Below are 22,244 nucleotides of genomic sequence, written 5' to 3'. Positions count from 1 at the left end.
TACTGTGCAGTTTTACAGTATGATTTCTATCAGATATGTCTAATGTGATGTTTTAGCAGTAGAAGCTGACAGCTTTAAATGCACAAGTTTGAAAAATTGCAATTTAGCACATGTCTACTTGTTTTTAAATTGAGTTTTTGTGACATAACTGAGTTGAAGCATATTGTGGCATATTTGAACATATTCATTTTTAAATTAGATTTGGGTTTATTTTTTTAAGTCTTCTTGTCTGGCTGCAGTTAACAAAGCCAGGCAAAGTAAGCAATTTTTGCAACTGAAGCTTGAAGTTTTGAGAGACATCAAAACAGAAGAATTTTGATGTCCACGTTTTTTTCTTTAGGGAACATACTGGCAATATTTTCCAAACTCATCATAGATGTTCATTTATCCCTTGTCTTCCCACTGGTTTAGTATCCTTTTGGACAGCACAGAAATGCAAATATTCTGATACAATCAGTTGTATCAGTAATAACTTGTAGACAGTGAAATCTTATCTCATTGTGTGCTTGGGATTTATATGAAGTTTGTGCTTATCTTTTCGAAAACTTTGAGCTTGTTTTCTAAGACTTAGGAAGTATTCATAAATTTTTCAAGACGTTCTTTTCCTTCACTGTTGAACATTGTTGCTACTGTTTTGTAAAGCAAACACTCTTTTCTTAGAGTAGAAAAATATTCTGTGCACTAAGCTCTCTGTCCTGTTCTTCCTCTCCGAGTCCTGGAGAATAGGGACCTAAAAAATTGAATACTACTTTTTGGATGATATTGTGTGCAAACTGCTTTGTGTTTTATTTCTTTTAAATGGGGGAGGAAAATCATAAAAGTTGCTATGTGGAAATGTAGGTTACTCATAGCATAGCACAAATATGCTTCTTGGTCTTTGTGAAGAAAGTATAGATCCAAACCACAGATTAACTTCAACAGAGGTTGATCTTATATAAGAGCTATGGGTTGCTCTGTTGCAGTTTAGTTTGTAGCTGATTGAAAGCAGCATGAGTGTCATGACAAAGGACCAAGTGATTTGGGGGTATCTGGTATAAATTTTTTGGATACCCTGATTCTAACAAACATTAGCTAGAAAATAATGAAATCAACAGAAGTCTTACTCCCTGTTAACTTAACATCTTCCGATTGTAAAATCAATGTGGAGAGTGACTCAAATCCATACAGGCTTCTAAAATTCATTGTTCCTAATATGAACATACTAGTCTAAATATGACATAAAATGATGGTCAAAAAGAAGGTGAAGTCAGTAGCTTTCCATCACCACTAATTTACAACAAAACATCCTAACTTTATAAGTCAACCTTTGGGTTGTTGACATGTGTGTTTGCTATAAGCATGTTCAACAAGTCAAAGTAAATGATTCTGTAGTAGAATAACTTTGAGCATAATCTTCTTGTGCCTTGCTGGGGACCGGTTAAGTCCATCTTCCACCATCTACTCTATTCTTATCAGTGAGTCCTGGCAATAAGCAGCTGACATTTTGGGTGTAGGTGTTAGACTTGGTCCTGTTTTCCCTACGCAGCACGGGGTTTTACCTGTTACTGTCTATATGTACATATCTGTAGATAGCACTTCTGTGGGTGGCAGCAGCAGAGATCCATTGCAATGGTTAAATAAATGCAGAGGCTTTTCTCAGCAATGTGGGCAAGCCCAAATTGTCACCTGAGTAACTGGCTGTGATGGCAGGTGGCTGCCTTTTACTTGGATGTGCAGTGGGTCATGGAATGACCAAGCACAGAGCAAGCCTGTGTCTGTGCATTGTCTTTGGGGGAAAGGATTATGAGAGTTGAGCCAGCACAAGAGAAGATCGTAATTGGGACCAGGTGCAGTTGAACCATGCGCAGAAATGTAATGCAAATACTGTTATTTAATGTCTGTAATGATCAGCATAAAGTAAATTGTCAGTTCTGTATGTACTAGTGAATTATCTGTGCTGTATTATAACTAGGGCTAAATGAGTTGCTATGGGCTCTCAGCCTGTACCTCTGGCACAGACTTGTGGTTTGGAAGTGGTTCCAATGGGGAACAGCGTGGCAGTCAAAGAAGTGCATTCTGAATAATGTGCATTATATTGCTGATAGGAAACCTGCCTTCTCTCTGTGCATCATGGCTAGGTTTTTGCTTCACATTTGCCTGCTTGTGGTTTAGTGTTTAACTTTTGCTGGCAGCAGAGTTGTTTTAGAATCACAAGTTCCCTGTTATGTGTGTCCCTTATGCAGTCTGGTAACTGACAGAAAGCCGTGCTACATTAGACTTTTTTTCTTCTTTCAGGACTTACTTGAAAAGGAGGGCTTCATTGTATAAAGTGAATTTTACACATGAAAAGGAAAACACTTAAAACCGTTTTGACCACTTGTTCTGATCTGAGGTTTACGATTTGCAGATATTGCATCGATAATCCCTAATAAATCAAATTTCTAGTATGAAAGCAAGGATTGTTCTCAGTTATGCATCTACTCGGTTGAAATTAAGACAAGACAAAAACTGGTGCCATGCAATTTCTCTTTAGGAAATTACCTGTGTATGTATTTTTTTGCCCTCTTTGTATGAACTGATTTTTACTGAAGGTCAATTCCAGCTGAAAATTTCTGTAGTGGTATTCAAAAAAGCTCATTATAGCCAAAATAAAAATTCTTCTCCTACTTTTAAAAATCAAAGTTAGTTGTTAGTAGACCTGGTAGAAGAACTTAACAGATTATTATTTTTTAAAGAGAAGATAAGGAGACTCTAATATTGTGAAGCCGTTGCTGCTGTCTTCTGGCTGGCTCTATGTTTTATAGTGGACATACAGCAAATATAATCTCTGCCAGAGCTGAAATGAAGAAATGTGGCTTTTAGTATACTGTTCCCTGAACCATATTGTTACACGCGTAAGAGATATCAATAGCCCAAGGTTTGTATGATCATCTCTTTCTCAGTTCTTATTTGTATTTTCATTCACTTCCTTTCCTCAGTGTTCTGGATCTACCATATGCACTAATTAAAAAGATTCATAGTTTTACATTGTTGAATGAAATGTTGCGTAGTTGGTGATTTGAATAATGGTAATAGGTTACAGTAGCAAGCTATTTTTTCATCCAGTGTTATACTTTACCTGATTTTAGTCACAATTGTTAAAACTTCCTTGAATTCCTATGGGAAACAAAACAGGAACTTTTTAATTTTTGATTTTACTGGTAAATTTTGTCAGAACAACAGCACAACCATATTTGCAATTTCAGGTATAGCTATTGTGAAAGAAGCTGCTCTACAACAGCTTCTAGCATGGATGCTCTTATTTCAGAGAACAGTGCTTTAAATGAATGTAGTAAGTTATAGAAAGGCAGTGTAAATATGACCATAGGGGATATGTTTTGCTAAATAGGCTTGTGATATAATTGCATGTTCATGTGAGACACCATCAGTCTTTTGAAGAAAACTCAAATCTAATAATCTTTGCATTTAGGACACAGTGGGAGGTGGGAGTTCCTAGGTATGTTTCACAATTTTGAAATTCTACAAGATGAACTGTACAAAATATTGTCAGTATTGTCTAGGTAGACTTTACAATAAAACAGAAAAAAAATTAGTCATTGTAGTTACACGTATTGGTTGTCAAAATTTGCAAGCCATAACTCCCAAATAGGCAGCTACATTTTTCCCAGCTGCTGTCCCTTTACTACCTTTCTGCTATTCACACCTTATTTTGGCAAATTAAAGCAAGGAACTGAGTTTATTCACATTTCTCTTGATCGTTTATTCTAAACTCCTCAGTAGTAAAATAGGTATTTTCAATTATTTTTGTTAGGGAAAGCATCGTTAAGTAACAGACTTTTCTCCTTAAGAGAAAAAACGTCTCTAGTCAAGGGTGAATGGACAGATTGCTTCTTAAGGTGTTTCTACTGCTATAAACATGATGGATTCAATATTGTAATATTGAAAATGGGTTTTAAAGTTTTTCAAAGTAGTGAATCCCTGAGTTTGTGTGCACCTGGGAGGAGATAAGGGGTTAAATTCCGAGTGTATTTGTCAAGGCAATTAGTGCAATGATCAAACAAGCCCACCTTTTAGCTGCAAAACAATTTGTAAAGACATTATTTTGAGCTTCTTGATACTGAATTTCAATAGACTCTCCTATATGCTTTATGTAAGCCCTTTGGCATTTGTTTAGGTTGAATGGTCATGAATAAAAGAGCTTAGAGTTGGCTTTAAAGTTCAGCGTCTGAAGTAGGAGAAAAAGAGGATTCAGATTGCCTTATGTACCCTGTTTCAATTTCCTTCTCCTTGGGGCTAAACATTTGTGTCTGCACGAAACTGCCCTGGTGTCTTCAGGTTTTAAAGGGGAAGCTATTCAGTGCACAGTTCACTGGCAATTAGTATATGTTTATGCTATATTAAGGGTAAATATCTCTGGCTCTTGAGTAGATCTTAATATTTCCTTTGAGGGCTTATCTATGTATCGATATATAGTGTATCAGGATATACTATACCGAAGTATATATCAGTATGAGGCTTTTCTCTTGAGAGAGTTACATGTGTGTGTGTGTGTGTGTGTGTGTGTGTGTGTGTGTGTGTAAATGCTTATTTACTTATATATTTATGTGAGCATATCTTTATTTATCTAAGCATGTACTTGGCTTTTAGGATCTAGGCTTACCAGGTCTTTGTGAAAGGAGATTTTTTTCTCAGCTCATTCAGTATTGTTCACAGCATTAACACATCAGTGAACAAATTGCCCTCTTGCATATGCTAATCCTGCACTTAAAAGAACTCATTGTAACACGTTTTAATGCTTTAGCTGGAACAGAGATGGAGATGGGAATCCAAGGCATGTCAAATTGTCATGTGACTGAAAAATGTCTAAAATGCTCTTTGGGTCAACAGTTTGTACTTAGCAAACTTAGCATGAAAGAAAGCAATCCATGTAGTTTGAGGAAAAGATTAGTCCTTTCCTTTGTCTTTTGTGTGTGTGTTGGCCTCAGTTTTTCAGATCAAGTCTGATTAAACAACACTTTAGCCTTAATTTCACACTAGTAGTGAATGTTATGCTGGAAGTAAAAATATTTGATCTTTGTTTGGAATACATTTGTTGAAGGAATCCAATTGGAGTTCACCATGGCTAATAATTGATTACTGCATAACCTTATTCAGCAAATATTTGTTATTTTAAGCGTTAAAGGCAAGCTGCCATTTATTGTCTGTACCTGCAGGTGTAGAAATACCAAAGCCTCATCAATTTATGATGGTCTAGAAGTGAGTCAATCAGATTATATTTAGTAATATCCTTTATTAAATGGAATCTGAATATTAAAAAATTATAAAGTCATTGTTACTTACTCATGAATAAACAGCAAGCCCGCTTCTCCTAAACAGTAAATTCAGTTGAATTAATTAGTTAACTAGTGACAAGTGAACTAAACTTTTGATAAGTTGAGCAATGAAAATCCAAGCTTCTTAAAATGTGTGAAGGTCAGTATGTTTGCCTGGAGGACTTTGATTTGAATTAAATTGAATGAAAGACTTAAGTGGGTATCACATTTCTAAAGCATCTATCACGTTCAGTTTGAGTTTTTAAGCATATGTGAAGGAATCTTGAAAGGAATTTTTAATTGATCTTGTTTTTTGTCTTTACAGAGTAATTCTCTGTTGGTCCCTGACAGTCTACGAAGCACAGATAAACGCAGGAATGGGCCTGAATATGCCAATGACATCAAAAAGAGAAAGGTGGATGATAAGGATTCCAGCCACTATGTAAGCAAATCCGTGTCAAAGAAATGATTAATTTATTTGCATATACTGTGCTTGTAAAAGAGCTGTGAAGAACAAGGAAGTGTGGAAATGTGTTTCTTATGGCAGTAGTAGTATGTGAATATATGTGCCAGAGAGATATTATTTCTGTTGTGGGAAAAGTAGACTCAGTAGTTTGGGATATTGTTAAGTGATACTCCTCAACAGGGAAAACTGAGCCAGGAGTAGTTGTTTAGGATTCGCAAGTGTTTTGAAACTTGTCTTAGAGTTTGAGTTCCTTTTTGAGCTACTCTAAAACCTGAAGGTTTGTTTGAAATGGAGGATTTTGCATTTGAGGAGGTTTTAGTAAATTTTTCTGGTAACTAGCTATTACCACATTGAGTAATAATTACCATTGCAAATTGCATATGTTATGAGGCTCTACCAAGTTGCTAAAGTTTGCTTTTGGCTGATATGGTAGTTTCAGCAGAAAGCAAATTGAAATTAAAAGTTCACAGTTTTGTGTTCTGTATTTTTGACGAGCTTGCTCGTTGCTTGGTTTCAAAGAGACACTTCAGTACAACAGTGTAAGATATGTGAGCATCAGAAGGGTCACATAGGCTTTCAATTTCAAGTCTAAAGTTGAGCCAAATCACAGGATGATAATTGAACAGGATTAAGAGACTAGGACTGGTGTGAGAGAGTTCTGAAAAGTAGAACTTAAATCTAACAGAACATACTGTACTTTGACATAGCAATAATGTGGCAATTTTTCTGGTTTTTTTGATCCAGATAACTACTTCTTGGTCAGTGAAACCCAAGAGAAAATTATAAACTTTATTTCTTGGTAATTCCTCTCCACTTGGAGAATTTGGTAATTTCTCTCCACTTGGAGAATATCTTTGAGCAGCTATTGGGTATGTTAGTGCTGTTACAATCTTGCAAATTGTATTTGCACCACTTTCTAATAACACTGTTTTGGTGGGTTTGGCAAACTTCCCCATTTTACTCCCTCAACTTTGAGGGTTTGATATTCTATTGGCAGTTTTCATTTTAAATATTTGAAGATTAACTGTTCTTAAGCTATATTTGATATAAAAAGAAAAGGAAGAAAAAGCTTGACTTGCTTGTTTTTCATGTATTTCTACTGAAAGGAGAGGAAGAAGATATTACTGCACTGTAGAAGTAGGGTTTTTTTAATCCATATTTTAAATGTGTTTCTGCCTGCTGCTTGTTTGAAATGGATTTTACAAATGAAGTCAGCTTCAAAATAAAGAATTGAACAATTTGAAAGTTCCAGATTCTAATCTTGAAGATGTTTTTATTTTATTTTTTTTTAGGGTTCCCTAATTTTGCAAATAAAAAGCTGCTGATTTTGAGCTCATTTTATATGAAGCCCTTGTAAGGACAATGTTAAAGGGGACATAAATGAGTTGTAGGAATTGTTGCTTTTGGAAAAAGATGCAAAATTAATTTTTTTTCCTCTTTTTGACTTCCGACTAATTTTTATGTTAGGATCTGTGTAGTTTCAATGTATGGGTTTATTAGTTAGGAGAATTTTCTGATATTAATAGCATTTTTAAGATATGCCTTTGATTATCCCAGTAAATTTCTGTTTATCAAGATGATGAAGTCAGTGGAGTTCACTTAAACATTGCTTGGTAGCTAATTTTGCCCTCCTTCAGAATGATATTTTTGGTGAACAACTGTCCCATCTACTGTTCTCCCACACTCTCAAATGTGTTCTTACCTATTCTAGCACTCTGGGTGCTTCATACTTCTCAAGAGGTGTTGGATAGTTGGAGCTAAAGCTTTCTGCATCTCTTAGTTGGATAGGTGCCTGAGTAGCAAATAGAGCAGTAATTCTGTCTCCAGTGGCACTCTGGGATCTCTAAAATATGTTTGTGGTATTTCTTGGAGCAGGATTCTGTTAAAACAGAAGGGTAGGGTTGAATTTACCTGTTGGTTTGGGGTTCTTTTGAAAGGAAGAGATGGGGGACAGTTGAGCAATCTTGTATGTCTGATTTGTTTGCTTAGAAACTTTTTTACTAGAAGTACTTTTATTAGAAATGTCAAACTTGCCTCCACAAAAATTTAAAGTTTTGACATCACTTGACTTCTTTCTTTCTTTGGTTTTGAGTCAAGATTCACCTTCTGATTGAACCACCCTATTGCACTCTGGGTATCACTAGACCACTGTGTATCACAGAATGTGTCTACTGGGGCATTCCAGCCTATCTTGGAGATAGGAGGTACTTGAGTAACAGCAATCATGTGGCACTAGAGCAGCTCAGATGAACATAGATCTAAGTGAAACAGTCAAAATGCTGCAGTAGAACATTTCTGTTTAGGAATGTCCAAGTATTTTGGTTTTCTTAAGCAGAAGTGTTGAAATGCCTTAGCATTTCTGAAGCTTTTTCTTTCCCAGGACTTTCCATTTCAAAACTTACCTTTCTGGAAAAGGGGGGAAAATGCTCCTATCACTTGGAGAAGGATGATCCATCAAACATGCCGAAAAGCTCCCTTTTTCTGAGACTTTTTTAGGAATGCACAAGCAGTAATTTCTCTAAGATTAACACATGAGTGTATGAACAGAGTGCCTTTCTCTTTTATGAGCAGTGGTAACACTGTTTATGATGGTAATGAGGAGTTTTGGACCATCTGCAACTTGAACTGATGGCGAGATCATCATTTTTCAATTAGTACTACTTTATTTGGGATTTATTTTTGAAGCAGAAATAAGGCATTGTGTTTCTGTTTTCATGGTTCTCCCTATTGCTAATAAATTAATGAAAGGTTGGTTATTTTTTATTTAGGAAAAACGAAAAATGTCTGAATAGATGCATAATCTTTCTCTCTGGGCTCTTATTGTACTAATTGAAATGAACACTATTTATTTTTAATAGGACAGTGATGGGGACAAGAGTGACGATAACTTGGTTGTAGATGTATCCAATGAGGTAACTTTTTTCTTTTTCGTAGTCTTGATGTTTGCCCAACAGTTAAAGGAAAAGTGGGTTTAGATGCTAGAAGAAAAACAATCCTCTGTGTGGATATGTTAAAATATTCACAATATCTGCTTTCCTGCAGTTACTGTGTCTTCCTCTGAGCTTTGTCTGGTTGCCTTCTCCGCTTTTCCTTCTGCTGCTTTGTCCAGGTCTGTTCACTCTGCAGTTAATGTTCTGAGGCTTCACAGCTGCTCTATAATGTAGAGAGTTGTGTAAGATATGTGTGGAAGGCTGAGGTTTTCAAAACTACTGTCTTCAAATGTAAAAGGAAGACATCTAATGTTGTATTTAATAGTGGGACTGTTATTAAAAAGATTGCCTTAAAAATTGTTTGTATTTTAACATCCTCTGTTAAAGACAGCATTTTCCAGAAGCGTTTTTTTAGAATGAAGTCAGTCCATTCACAAGATCTTCCAGAGATTTTAGACACTTTCTTTTCTTCAGGGCAGAGATTTGGCAATGGCATCAAGGTGAGGGGATGGGTGTTCCCTTTTCTTCATCTTTTATTTTATACAACAAAGTGATGTAGGAAGTCAGAATATGATAGTGAGGTTCTTCAGCTCTGTGAAAAGCACAGGGAGAGAAGCTGGTAGAGGAGTGTCTTTAGCAGCTCCGAGTGCCCAAATTACAGCCAACTAGAAAAATAAGTATCAAACTACGTATTTTAGTAATCCTTTCAGAAGCCCTGCTTACAGTGAAACTGCTCAATAATTGGTCAGTAGACTTAGTGCCCTCTCGTGAGGTGTGCTTCCTACCTAATACTAATTTTATGAGCCAAAGGAGCATGGAGAACCTGCAGGGCTCTGATAGCATTTCAGCTTGTGGGGCTGGGTATTTCAGGTTAGAATAAATGCAGAGAGTACTTCTGGAACAGAGAAAAATAATCACCTGAGAGGTAATTTCAGTTTTTCCTGTAGATTTAAGTAGCAAGGCAATTGTAGTTGGTGTTTAGGAAAAAAGTGGCTGATATTGTGGCATATAAAAATCCTCGTACAGGGCATTCAGTTAAGAGTTGGACTTGATGATCCTTGTGGGTCTCTTCCAACTCGGAATATTCTGTGAAATCTGTGAAAGCATGCATCTTTATCTCTTCTTCTGAAGGTAGAGATTAGCAAGGTCTTTATTGCCTGAAAGAGATTATCAAAATGTTAGTCACTAGCAAAGTGTAGAGAATGTATGCAGAAAAACGGCATCAACTTACTGCAGTTACTTTTGGTCTCCCTTGTGCTTACGATACATTTTGTGCACTTGCTTTAGTTTGTTCTTAGGTATACTTAGGTTGCAAGCTCTGTGCTAGGGAACAATTCATGATTACATGTAGTGTAAAATAAAAACAGATTGCTATATGATTTTACTTATGTCTCTAAATTGATGAAGGGATTTCAGCTTTTTTTCTATAAAGATAACAAAATGTTTTGTTATTTGAACTTGCTGCTTAAATTCTCCTAGGATTTTTTTGTCATAGACTCGTTAGTGGTGTTTGTGTACCAAGGCATGACAGGGTTCTGTACTGTTCTTCCCTTCCAATTGTCTTAGGATCCTTCTTCCCCAAGGGCAAGTCCCACTCATTCACCCCGTGAAAATGGTGTAGATAAAACCCGCTTACTAAAGAAGGATGCCTCAAGCAGTCCAGCATCTACAGCCTCTTCAGGAAGTTCCACTTCCCTCAAATCCAAAGAAATGGGTCTGGTAGGTAGCTGTCTCTTGTCCAGATAAATATTCTTTCTTGTAAAATCTAACCCTGTTCTCTTGCAACTACTTGTCACACAAAGTACCTGGCATTAAACATTTGAAGCTGAAGTCGACCATTGTTTTTCCAGACCTTTGTAGTGTTACTCAGCTTTCCTTCTCATAATTTTCTGCTTTGTTTTGATTTCTCGTATTTGCTACATTTCTGTCAAATGAGTTGCAAATTTATTACAAAATACAAGGGTTGCTTAAGCATTGTTTAATTTTTTTCTGGAGCTGTAGCTTATGGTTTAACATAGCCTGTATATAGTCACTAAGAAGTGCTCCAGATTTTTCTTAAACTCTTCCAAATAAGCAGTTATTCTCTGAAAACTTTTTCCTGCAGTATCACTAATAATTTGATCAGATTATCTGTACCTTTTGTGTCATGTTTTTTTGATAATATCAGTCGAGGTGGTATTCTGTTTTTGTACTTAGATTTGCTGTGCCCAATAATAATTGAGATATTAATGATTTCAAGCTAAAATAGTTTGGTAATGCATATGGTGTTGTCCTGAAAAGTTTAGCTCAGGAATCTACTTTTTTATGTTAGTGGAAGAGGAAAGATATCTTTCTACATTTCTTATTTTAGTTTTGGCAGCAATCAAAAAGGTCAGCATTTCTCTCTCACAAGTTAATGTTGTCATCATTGTGTGGATATATGAAAATTGGCTGAGGGACTAGGTAGTCGGTGCCCAGCATTCCAGTTCCTGTTGTGATAAATTGTGTAATATGGCCTAGATTAAAAATAATACTCTTTTAATTTGTTTAATGATACCAGCATGAAAAAGCCAGTACGCCTGTTCTGAAATCCAACACACCAACTCCTCGGGGTGATGTGCCAACCCCAGGCACTAGTGCAACTCCAGGACTTCGTCCAGGCCTTGGCAAACCTCCAACAATGGACCCTCTGGTTAACCAAGCTGGTAATCATTACCTCATGTGTTTTTATGGTTCCAAAATTAGTCGGTTTTTACATACATAGTTCTTTGCGACTGTTATAATGCAAATGTATTGCATTATTCTTGATATCAAGAGAGGGCTTAATGAGAAGCAGATGTTTGGATTATCAAGACTTTGAATATGTTTCTATCTTTTATTCTTCTTTGTTTACTTTCATCTTTATCTTTTTTGCAAATAATCTCTAGATTATTGGACTGAATGCAAAATAAAAAGACTTCTCAGAAGTTTCTGGTAGTTGTTCTGTGTGCAATCCCTTCTACAGTCTTTGAGTCTACTAGTATTTGCTGCAGTGCACAGCTTGACAAATGCTGGGCAAAGTTTACTTTTGCTATTCAGGCTGGTACACAAAGTTGGCTTCAGACATGAGCTTTGTAAACCATGTCTGTCAGCTTTACTGCTTAATTTGTCAAAGAAGAGATTAATGTAAACAGGGGAATATTACAGGAATGGAAATAGGTAATGCTAGAAGAGATTGCTAGAAATAATCAGCAAGTTCAAACTTTAGTAGATCTTACACTAAGTAAAAAGAGCTGGTGGTTATTATTATGGCAATGTGTCTTGACAGTGTGTGTATGTAAGAGGGGAAGGTTAGGCATTGTAGGGGAAGAAAAGGACTGTTTTCTTCTCTGTATGCTGCCATATATAAATAAATGTACTTAATTTCATTATTCTCTAGCTGCAGGTTTGCGGACACCGTTGGCAGTACCAGGACCATACCCTGCTCCATTTGGAATGGTACCTCATGCTGGCATGAATGGGGAGTTAACTAGTCCAGGGGCAGCCTATGCCAGTCTGCACAATATGTCACCGCAGATGAGTGCTGCTGCTGCTGCAGCTGCTGTGGTTGCCTATGGAAGATCTCCTATGGTAAGCCATACGTTGCATGCGATCTCCATCATGTGAATTGTGGTTCACTGAGAAAATGCTTCATTTAGCACTGCTAAATTCCCAAGTTGTAACAGCACCAAAGGCTTTACAGCTTCACTGCGTTTCACTTTGCTGCGTGGCTGCAGAAACAAATTTGCACCTTGAAAACAAAGAATCTCTGTGCATTAATGTGTATTTCCTTTTTTTATTCATCTTCATCAGTGATTTAACTGATGAGTAATGCCAAAAAATTATTTTGTGCTGTAAATGAAAAGATAGTTTTGCTAGCCACAAAGTATTTCATTGTAATTGTGTACTACACGAAGCTGTGCCTTTTTTTTGATGAACCACACTTGTGTTCCATACAGACATAACAAATTTTTCTTGAAGCATGCAAAAGCTTTTTTTATCTATGTCTCTGTCCCTGTATTTTATTCTTTTTTTTGTGGAAATCAACCTATGAAGTTGATCGGTACCTATCTTGGAGCTCTTTGCTAAGGTGTGTTAAGAATAGTTGCTGTTGTGGATGTGCTAAGTAAATGGAGCATAGTAGTTATACCTGCTGTCACACAGAATAATCTAGGGGCCTGATTCTGCAAACATGAACTTGATGGCAGTTTTTATGCATAGACGAACTTACCTACTTGTAAATTTGCAAAATTGGATTTAAGCTTGTCATCTCATTATTGTAAGTATGACTACTTTTTTCAAACTGGTAAACAGGGCTTTTATGTGAAAATGTGGAAATTCTAATTAGCAGACACCCTCCTTTTAAAGCAATAATGGTTTTTACTCAGGTATAACATTCAGAAGAAAAATTGAAGTATTTTTCATCCAGAATTTCTGCTTGGATTATTTAATGTGTGTACTTACTCAGGATATGAAAATGTGGTGGAATTGCAGTATGTAAAGAGAGCATAGTCTATTTAAGCTGTAGAAAATTTGTTTACATGCTACAATGGGAGAGATCTCTCAGCTAATGTGCCCACACAGAACAGTGTGGAGCCATGCACAGATCCTAGCTGGGGCCTAGAGCTGCTTTCCAGCACTTCACTGTGCCAGCCTGGGTACATGCTAGCTCTCCCAGAGGTAAAGAGCACTAGGTGGCTTCATGCTGACATACCATGGACTCTAATTCCAGGGTTAACACAGGACTTTGATTCTCTGCTAACACAGAGCTGCTTGTGTTATGCTCAGTGGTGTGAATGCATGATATATGTTACTGGTTTTCTCTTTGCATATGAATGCTTCTCAGAAGCATGCCCAGGAAAAATATCTTTGTTTTGCCCCCCAATGAAGGGTCATGCACTTCTTTAATACTGTGGGTAAAAGGCACCTTTTGGTTAAAAGCATAATATCTTGGGAATGAAGAAAAATGACTTGCTGAATGAGAAATTGCAAGTATGAGATTAATTCACTTTTCATTGTCAGGTTGGGTTTGATCCTCCTCCTCACATGAGAGTACCTGGAATTCCTCCAAATCTAGCAGGGATTCCTGGGGGAAAACCGTAAGTAACTTTTAAGATTTTGGTAACATCTACAATATCTAGAGAGAATAAAATTATATTGTGTCACAGAACAAGAATTTCAAAGGGGATAGTGTCTGGTTGTTCTCAAGAGGTTATTTTAGTCTTTTCCTGGTAAAAGAAGCTTAAAGATTCTCAAATGGTACTTGTCGTATCCCAGAACAGGTATGCATATACCTATTTCCAAGAAGGAGTTGCTGAAGGTATACTTCTAAGTTGTTTTTTTTTATTTCATCCTTTCTGGGGGAAGTTAGGGGGACTACAAACTGGTAGATGCTTGTAAAATGTGTTAGATAAAAACATATTGAAACTAAACTTTACACTACACTGAGGATAAATGTGCAGTGCAAGCTTGCAGACTTTCTTGTCTGGTACCTGTTTTATCAGGCAAGAGAGTCTGCAACTGATGACAATGGGTGTCTGAAGCAGTTACTTAAGCAACAAATTACACACACCTTACATAATGGAGCAAGCTATTTAGAACTTCTGTATGAATGTACAGCTGGAGAGCAAAAGAATGATGAAGCAATTGTGGAACAGGTGATGCATAGGTGTAGAATAGCTTTGACAACACATTCTTTTTATTTAAAAATTTTAGTTATTGATGAAGCAGTTGTTAAATAAAATACTTCTGCAATGCTGTGGGTTATTGATGTTGCAGTAAAATAAATTCACCAGCATACACTAAATTTTTAGGTAATGTGGCTTTGATGTACCATTGAAACTGAACCTACCATATGCAGTAGACTCATGAGCATGTATGACCTGTTAAAATATGTGATTATTTTTTAGGTATTTCTGGACAAGTAGTCTGTGTAGGTACTAACAGAGCAAATTTGACTCAACTGTTTATCTGGAGAGAATGAGGCAGAGAGAATTATAACAGGTTTTTCAACACTGTGTTAGAACATCTTTGTCTCCTCATGTTTGGCGGTCATTCCTGTCTTCTCTTTCAACGGGAAGTTGCAATTAGAGTAGTTTTCCTCTAGCCAGGTACTTATATAATTTTGAAACTCATATTTTGCACTTTCTGAGCTCAGTGTTCATATTACATGTTTCTAATGTCTTATTTACCAATCTGTCTTGGTTTAATTTTTCCTTTTGCTGTTTCAGGAAAAATTAAAAAATTATTACTTGTAGGATACTGTCTGAGTTCCAAGACAGGCTGTGGTGAAAGTTATATGCTCACATGTTTTTGTTTGCTTTCATTTTAAACTCCTCTTAATAACTAGGGATATGTTTTAATGTCAATCTTGCAAACATCCTTAAAAGTGCACCAGATTACAGGCAAAAAGCTGTATTTTCTTCTGATCTTTTCTTAGGAAAGCAGCAGACTTTATTTGGAAAGACATCCTGAATGTGTTTTTGTTGTTACCCACCATGCTTCTGAGAACAGGCTTATCAATCTGTTGGCAGTGTGAAAAACCTGTTAAATCTTGGTTTTTCTTAAAGTTGGTGGTATGTTGACAAGAATACTGGGGTGAGGGCTCAGTGAGTTGGTGTTATATATCAGATGGTGGTGTTTTTAAATTCAATGCAGTAAGGAGAAGGCTTTGTTCTCAAAACATTTTCATTAAGTGGCAGACTCATTCTTGCTGGCTTTAATGGAATTTGGCATACTTATATAAAGTGCTTTTGAAGATGGCATAATCCAATGGCTGTAAGTTTTTACTTTTAAGTAAGTGTATTCATAAGCTTTCAGTGACTGTTTTCATTATTAATGCCTGGAAATATTTTATATTGTAAGCTATCAAACCCTATTTTTCTGTAGCTGAGTTCTGGTTGTTACACTGTTCAAGACAAAAGGACAGTGCATGTCTGCTGCTGCACTTTGTATCCTGGTATTTCATAGTTAAGTGACTATCTGTGGAGTTTGGTTTTATGTATTTATGGGGGGTTTTTCTTGGTTTTTTTTAAGACATCATACTTTAATTAGGCAGGAATTGTATGCATTATATCAATTTGAATACTTGGAGTAGCTGGCAGATAGTTTAGTTTATTTGCTACATTCTTGAGTAGTGAATTAATTATTCTGAACTTTCCTCAGCATGTCAGATGATATTTGCTATATACTTATTTGGAAATTGGAGGTTTAAACTGAGAAACTGGGTATGTATGAATAAAACTTACTATGTTGCTGTGTATAGGAACTCTGCAGGTTCTCTGTGCTGCTTTGACACAGATGAAGAAAAGTCTTTGGATGCAGTAGAGAGAAGAATATTTCTGTTATTCAGAAATAGTATAAGTGACAGTATACTGTTTCTCAGAACTCTTCTAAATAAAACGCACAGAAGTTTGTCTTGTAGTTGTTCTTTTAATAATATTTATTTAATTACAAGTATATATTTACATATTAGTTGATATATACTTAGCTTGTTTTATATTAAATTGTAAGTGCATTTGTATAAGACAGTTTTCTTTGTTTGCTGTGGTTGTTAGCCCAATACGAAGAAGGGATCTCTTAATGCTAACTGTCATTTGGCCAAAGATGGATATTCATGGAATCCATGATTGGATAGCTATCTATCATATAGGCAGAATGCTCAGAGTGAGACAGAAATCTGTGCTTGTCATGAGGCTGAACAACACTTTCTGACCTACCCTATCAGTTCTAAAAAAAGATGGTGGTGAGTTGGTGCCTGTTAAGAAATATCTTGAGCTTTAGAGAACTCAAGGATTCGCTGGATTTTACTAACTATTGACTCTTTTGAGGCTGGACAGTGAAAATGGTTGTCAATTTTGAGATTAGCGATTAGAGTCATTTGCACTGCTGTCTCCATTACTGTGTTCTTCTGGGGACAGAAGCTTTCCTTGTCTAGAGAGAGTCAGTCTGGCAAATGATGCAAATTTTGTTGAGGTTACAAGGTATGTGTAACAAAAAGTTATACCATAATACTTAGCAGATACAAGTCACTAGACCACCATACCCATAATTATGCTGGCAGTGGTGATATTAGCATTACATGCCGCATATCATCAAGCAAACAGGAGCATTTACTTTTTTGTATACTTGTCTTGGCAGAGGGATTTGGCAAAGTCTAGCCATTTCTTTCTACAGTGAATTGCAGATAACTTGCATTGTAGAAAAATCTCTCTTGGCTTGTACAAAACTATCCCTTGTCTATTTGTTGGGCCATCAAACTCAGTCATCCTGGGTCCTGATCAACTAGTATTAGAAGCAAATGCCAGCTCATGATGATAAAGACAGACTATTTCTATGATTGGTATAGCCACACTTTAAACACAGACATACTGGTAAAATTGTACATAATGAAAAATACACTGGGTAGGTTTCTCATGTTTCAGAGCAGGAGAGTCATCACAACTCTACAGTACACACGAAATTGTGTACTTGAAAAGTGTTCTCTTCTATTCCTGACACCCCATGTCATCAAGAACTGAGAATCTCTGTGTATGCATCTAAGCATTTCAAAACACCAATTATTTAGGTATTTTGAATTGAACAGAACATTTGAGCTGTAACCTTCCATTAAAAAAAAAAGTCACAAACAAGTAAATTAATAATCTTGAACATGCTGGAAGAAATTGCCTAATACTTGCTTAATTGTCTTACTTCAGTCCATGATAAAAGCAAGGGTAGGCTGAGACTTCAAAGTTGTGTAGTTCTGTGTACTCTTACTGCTAACAAATATTCTGCAACTGACTTAGATTTGGACCCCAGGATGGAGCGCAGCTTTTCAGTGTCTTAAGTGCTATGACTCTTTAGTTGGATTCTATAGATGAACCTGAGCAGTTGTTCAGCCTCAGGCAGTCTTGTTGCCACTCCTGTTCTGTTTCCTCTCTCATCCTGTGTCTGATCAGTTTATTGAATAGCTGCTTTGAGACAGTCTTGTCTCTATTTCTCTTGGATACAGATTTCTAGATAAGTCTTTATTATTACCGTAATTTTTCATACAAAAAAGAGCAAGGGTGCTGTGGGACAAAATACATTTGATATACTCTGTGCCTTGTATACATGTAAGTGAGTGAACTTTGCACTTCCTTTCTTACCTTACATTTCCTGTTCCTGACATTTCTATGACATAAAAGATTTGTCATCTTTTGCACTTGCTCATCCTCTGTTTCTGTATATTCTCTGAGCAGGCTTTCCACTCATATGTCCTACCATGAAACATAAATGAAGTACAGGAATTGCATGTATATGCACTATTAATTTCTTCTCTGTCTTAAAGCAGTTACTGTTCACCAGGTTTTACCGTTCCCTTCCAAGAAAACTGTGATATTTCATGGGGTGACTATTTCCGCTGTTATCTTCTGTATGAAAGAACTGTACAGTTCTGTCGTCTCTCCTCTTCTCACTGTTTTTCAAAGCAATATCTTCTGCTCTGCTTCTGGGTGTGTTCAGTTGCTTTGTGATGTCTGTTACAGATCCAGGCATCTTGCTTGTTCCTTCATTTCAAACTGTGTGATACTTGGAAACATGTAATAAAATACTTTGAAAGTACTAGCTTATTGCTCAGAACAGAAGATTAAATAGAAATATCTGTTGTTGGGTTCTTGGAAGATGTATGCAATACTAATAGTTGAGCTACAGTGAACTTTTCTGAGGAAGAAAGTAGATTTGGAAAAGAAAGGACAATTCTGAACACAAGAATATATTAGAAAAATAAAGGTATCACTAGGGAGAGATGGCTGATCATTAGTAAAAAGAAAAAAAGAATACTCATATCTCACCATTTTTTATCCATTTTGGCCTCTTGAAGAATGCTGTTAATGTAACAGCAGCATCAAAAGCATGAGATATGGATGTGCTTAAACCATAAGTAGCAAAAAAGGAGCTCACTAGTATAATAAAAACCAGCCTTTTGCAGTAGTATTTTCATTATTATTTAAAACAAAAGAAGAAACCCCTGTACCTGAAACCTTTATTAGCTGGTGTTTGTGCCCTTGTCCTTGAGTAGAGCTGACTCAGCATTTGAGTGACCATGAGGAAATAATTTCTTCATGGTACTTCCCCTAAGGAGGAGTGTTTTTATTCAGTGCTGGTATTTCACTTCCTCAACCCTCAATTTCCATGTGCTTGAAATCACGCACTGAATACAAATAAAAGGTGTTTCAGAAGAGCCAAGACTTATCTGAAAAACTGAGCCTTTCAGTTTTTCCAGTATACTTATTCAGGAAAACAATTATAATATGATGGTATTGGCTTTCTGAGGAAAGGTGTGAACAACCACTCTACATGTTTCCATTTTCTCTAAAGCACTAGTTGCGAGGTAGAAGGAGGGGCATGTGAGCACAGCTGGTGGTGATGTTAAAGCTAAGATGCAGAAATCAAGCAAAACTTTATCTTTGGCTAGTGCTACTGCAAGGCAACAGGTGCAAACCTCCTGAAAGAAGGATGAGACAGCAGTGCCAGGTGAGAGACTGCTGCTGTAGGACTTGTGGTGTAGAGACTTGAAACTGCTGGCTAGAAACCAGGGGCTGAAAGTTCTTTTGATTATCCAGGTGATTGAGGGATAGCAGCCATGACCTTGGGATGTAGGTGTAAGGGTAGAGTTTAACCTGCTTCCCCACTACGCAAACACTTAAGTTGATGCAAGCTGAAAATTTCTTTTGTGAATCCTTATCTCCCTCTGAGGTTTCATGTGCCTGTATTACTTGGCACTATAGCTCTGATTTTTATGAAAAAGATGATTGGCAAAGAATTAAAATTAAAAATATTGTGTTTTTCTTGCATCATAGTACTGTAATGGCTGATTTTTGTGTTTGTTTTGTTTTCTCTTTTCTTCTCTTCCCCAAAAGAGCCTACTCCTTTCACGTTACTGCAGATGGTCAGATGCAGCCAGTTCCTTTCCCTCCTGATGCCCTCATCGGTCCAGGAATCCCTCGCCATGCCCGTCAGATCAACACTCTGAACCACGGGGAAGTTGTGTGTGCAGTTACCATCAGCAACCCCACAAGACACGTGTACACGGGTGGGAAGGGGTGCGTCAAAGTCTGGGACATCAGCCAGCCTGGCAACAAGAGCCCTGTCTCTCAGCTGGACTGCCTGGTAGGTGAACAGGAACTTGTCCACACAGGTAGCTTCTCCTTAGAGACTCAGAAAGGAAATAGGTGTCCGTGACTGGATTTTGTTCATATGACAAGGAAATAGCAGGCAGATCTGTTTCCTGGTGGGTTTTTATTTAGCACATAACAGGTTACAGAGAATATTGCTGGTTTGTTTAGGGACAAATATCATCACTAAGGGTCAAATAACAGATCAGATTTCTGAGTAGAATGATTTTTTTCTCCCTCTTCCCCCCTCCTCCACCCATTATGCTGATGATTTTTATGCATAAGTTTAAAAGGAATGCAGCTTGGCTTCTGCAGTGCTGCTCAGAATCTTCCTAGTTCTTTCACTCACGTGATGAGTGACAATCTTATGTTTTGTAAGATGGTAACAACCATGATGAAATAATGCGATAAGGTACCAAGGTCACTTTAAATCTCTATACTTTTGTTCCTGATCCACAAGTTATACATATTGGTTGGTTGTTTTCACATGTACAGGATACAAAAGGGACTGGGTGCAGTAGTATAGGTATCTGAAAAGCTAACTCAAAAAAGGTTGACTCATGGCTCACTAAAATATTCTTCTCTTCAGAAGCAGTGTAGGTGTTTGTGAAATGTTAATTGAAAAGACTTAATGTCGTAAAGCACAGCAATATGTATTCTGAATGAAAATAATTCAGTAAATGGGCTGAGTTTTTTGTTTTGATTTTGATTTTTTCACCCTTTACCCTTTATTTATTGCTATCCTTTTGCTAATTGCCTAGCAGTAACAGTGCAATTGAATAGGTATTCTTTTCAGGTATGTGTCTGGATACAGAGCCTTAATTTTAGTTACAGAGCAGTAATGACTGATTAAGTCAACATTTCCACTGCACTGCTTACTGCTCCTTTACCATGAATTAAGAAAAAAAAATAGGAGTAGTAATGCTATTAACTACATTTTTCAAGTGGTTTTTTTCGTGGTTTTGAGTTATGCATCTTAACCATCCATTTACTAAAGAGCTGCTGCCAGTCAAGCAAACTTGTAATAAGTGAAGGAAGAAGTGTCTTCTGTCGCTAACTCTCCTGTAGTACCTCGCAATCAGCAATAGTATCACAAACGCGAAATTGATAAGTACGATAAGAATCATGTTGAACAGCAAAGGACCAACATAAACATAAGACCAGTATGGGAATACCTAATCTTTTAACTTTAATACTGTGAATGCAAAAAAGGATTTGAAAGAAAAATTCCAAAACCTGAAGGGCATGAGACTTGAACTATATTTTCCTATAGGGTTGTCTGAATGCCAAATGAAATGCTTTAATATTTCTACTATTGATGACCTTCACTTATGGAGTGCATTTGCAGAAATGCAAGCTTATTTTGTCTCTGTTTTTGTGTAATGAGATAGAAAACTTGCTATTTATCAGGTTTGCAACAGTGTAGTCTGTGGCAACAGGAGTCTGCACTTTTAATTTCTGCAGTTGCAGTCTCTAATTAGTGATGACAAGTAGGTGTTTGAAACCTTTTAGAATATGCTGGTTCCTCTTCAGTACTTTGGTAATGGAAAAAATAGCAAACTCTTTAAAACTTTGATGTAGTTAGAGTCATATTAGTGGTCATTACTGGCAAGCATGTATTAACATAACTGAGGTGATTTGTGTTGTACAGAATAGAGATAACTACATCCGCTCTTGTAAATTGCTGCCTGATGGATGCACCCTTATAGTTGGCGGGGAAGCCAGCACATTATCCATATGGGACCTGGCAGCACCAACTCCTCGTATAAAAGCAGAGCTGACATCCTCAGCACCTGCCTGCTATGCACTGGCTATCAGCCCTGATTCCAAGGTGTGTTTTTCATGCTGCAGTGATGGGAACATTGCAGTGTGGGATCTGCACAATCAGACATTGGTCAGGTGAGTAATTACTTGTTTACAGAAGATTTTCGTAGAAGTTATTCTTTGGACTGCTACATAAATATTTGTCTCCCCAAATAGGGTTCCTGACAGCAAAGTAAATAGTATCTCTTTATTCAAAGAATATGGCTTGCACCCAGGTTAGGCAGAAACTAGTTTTGGTATCTTCAGCCTAGTCTTGGAAGATGTGCTTTCAGGGCCTAATGGTTTGGTCCATAACCTACTGCAGTCAGTGTAAAAGTTCCTGTGCGTTTCAAATAGTTGGGATTGGTCTGCAGGTTTCTACAAGCAGCATTTCTGCTGGTTTGTGATCAGTATAGACTGAACGTGCCTTTTAGGGAACTCTGAGGTTTGTTCTTTTCCTATGTCTTAAGCCTCGTTATATCATAAAAAGAATTTTCAATTCTTATTTAATGATGTTAAGTAGGAAAATTAATCTTATAGAAGTAATGAAAGTGGAAAGTAATGAAAGTGTGGAACCTCAGTTCTTTAGGATAGCACAGGGGTTAACTAGAATATAAATTTT

General features: G+C 36.8%; 1 protein-coding gene across 6 annotated transcripts in view; it reads left to right on the top strand.

The window, feature by feature from the left end:
- Positions 1 to 22,244, top strand: part of LOC135407329 (transducin-like enhancer protein 1) — an 80,948-nt gene that overhangs the window by 45,581 nt on the left and 13,123 nt on the right. For all 6 annotated transcript variants that reach the window (XM_064642272.1, XM_064642270.1, XM_064642273.1 and 3 more), the window contains 8 exons: positions 5,617 to 5,733; positions 8,616 to 8,669; positions 10,254 to 10,406; positions 11,227 to 11,371; positions 12,085 to 12,275; positions 13,707 to 13,783; positions 19,565 to 19,814; positions 21,471 to 21,718. In XM_064642272.1, coding sequence (XP_064498342.1) covers positions 5,617 to 5,733; positions 8,616 to 8,669; positions 10,254 to 10,406; positions 11,227 to 11,371; positions 12,085 to 12,275; positions 13,707 to 13,783; positions 19,565 to 19,814; positions 21,471 to 21,718 — 1,235 coding nt within the window. The remainder of the gene's footprint in view (positions 1 to 5,616; positions 5,734 to 8,615; positions 8,670 to 10,253; positions 10,407 to 11,226; positions 11,372 to 12,084; positions 12,276 to 13,706; positions 13,784 to 19,564; positions 19,815 to 21,470; positions 21,719 to 22,244) is intronic.

The sequence above is a fragment of the Pseudopipra pipra genome, chromosome Z (genome assembly GCF_036250125.1).
Source record: "Pseudopipra pipra isolate bDixPip1 chromosome Z, bDixPip1.hap1, whole genome shotgun sequence".
Lineage (NCBI taxonomy): Eukaryota > Metazoa > Chordata > Aves > Passeriformes > Pipridae > Pseudopipra > Pseudopipra pipra.
This window is presented reverse-complemented; position numbering and strand designations above follow the sequence as displayed.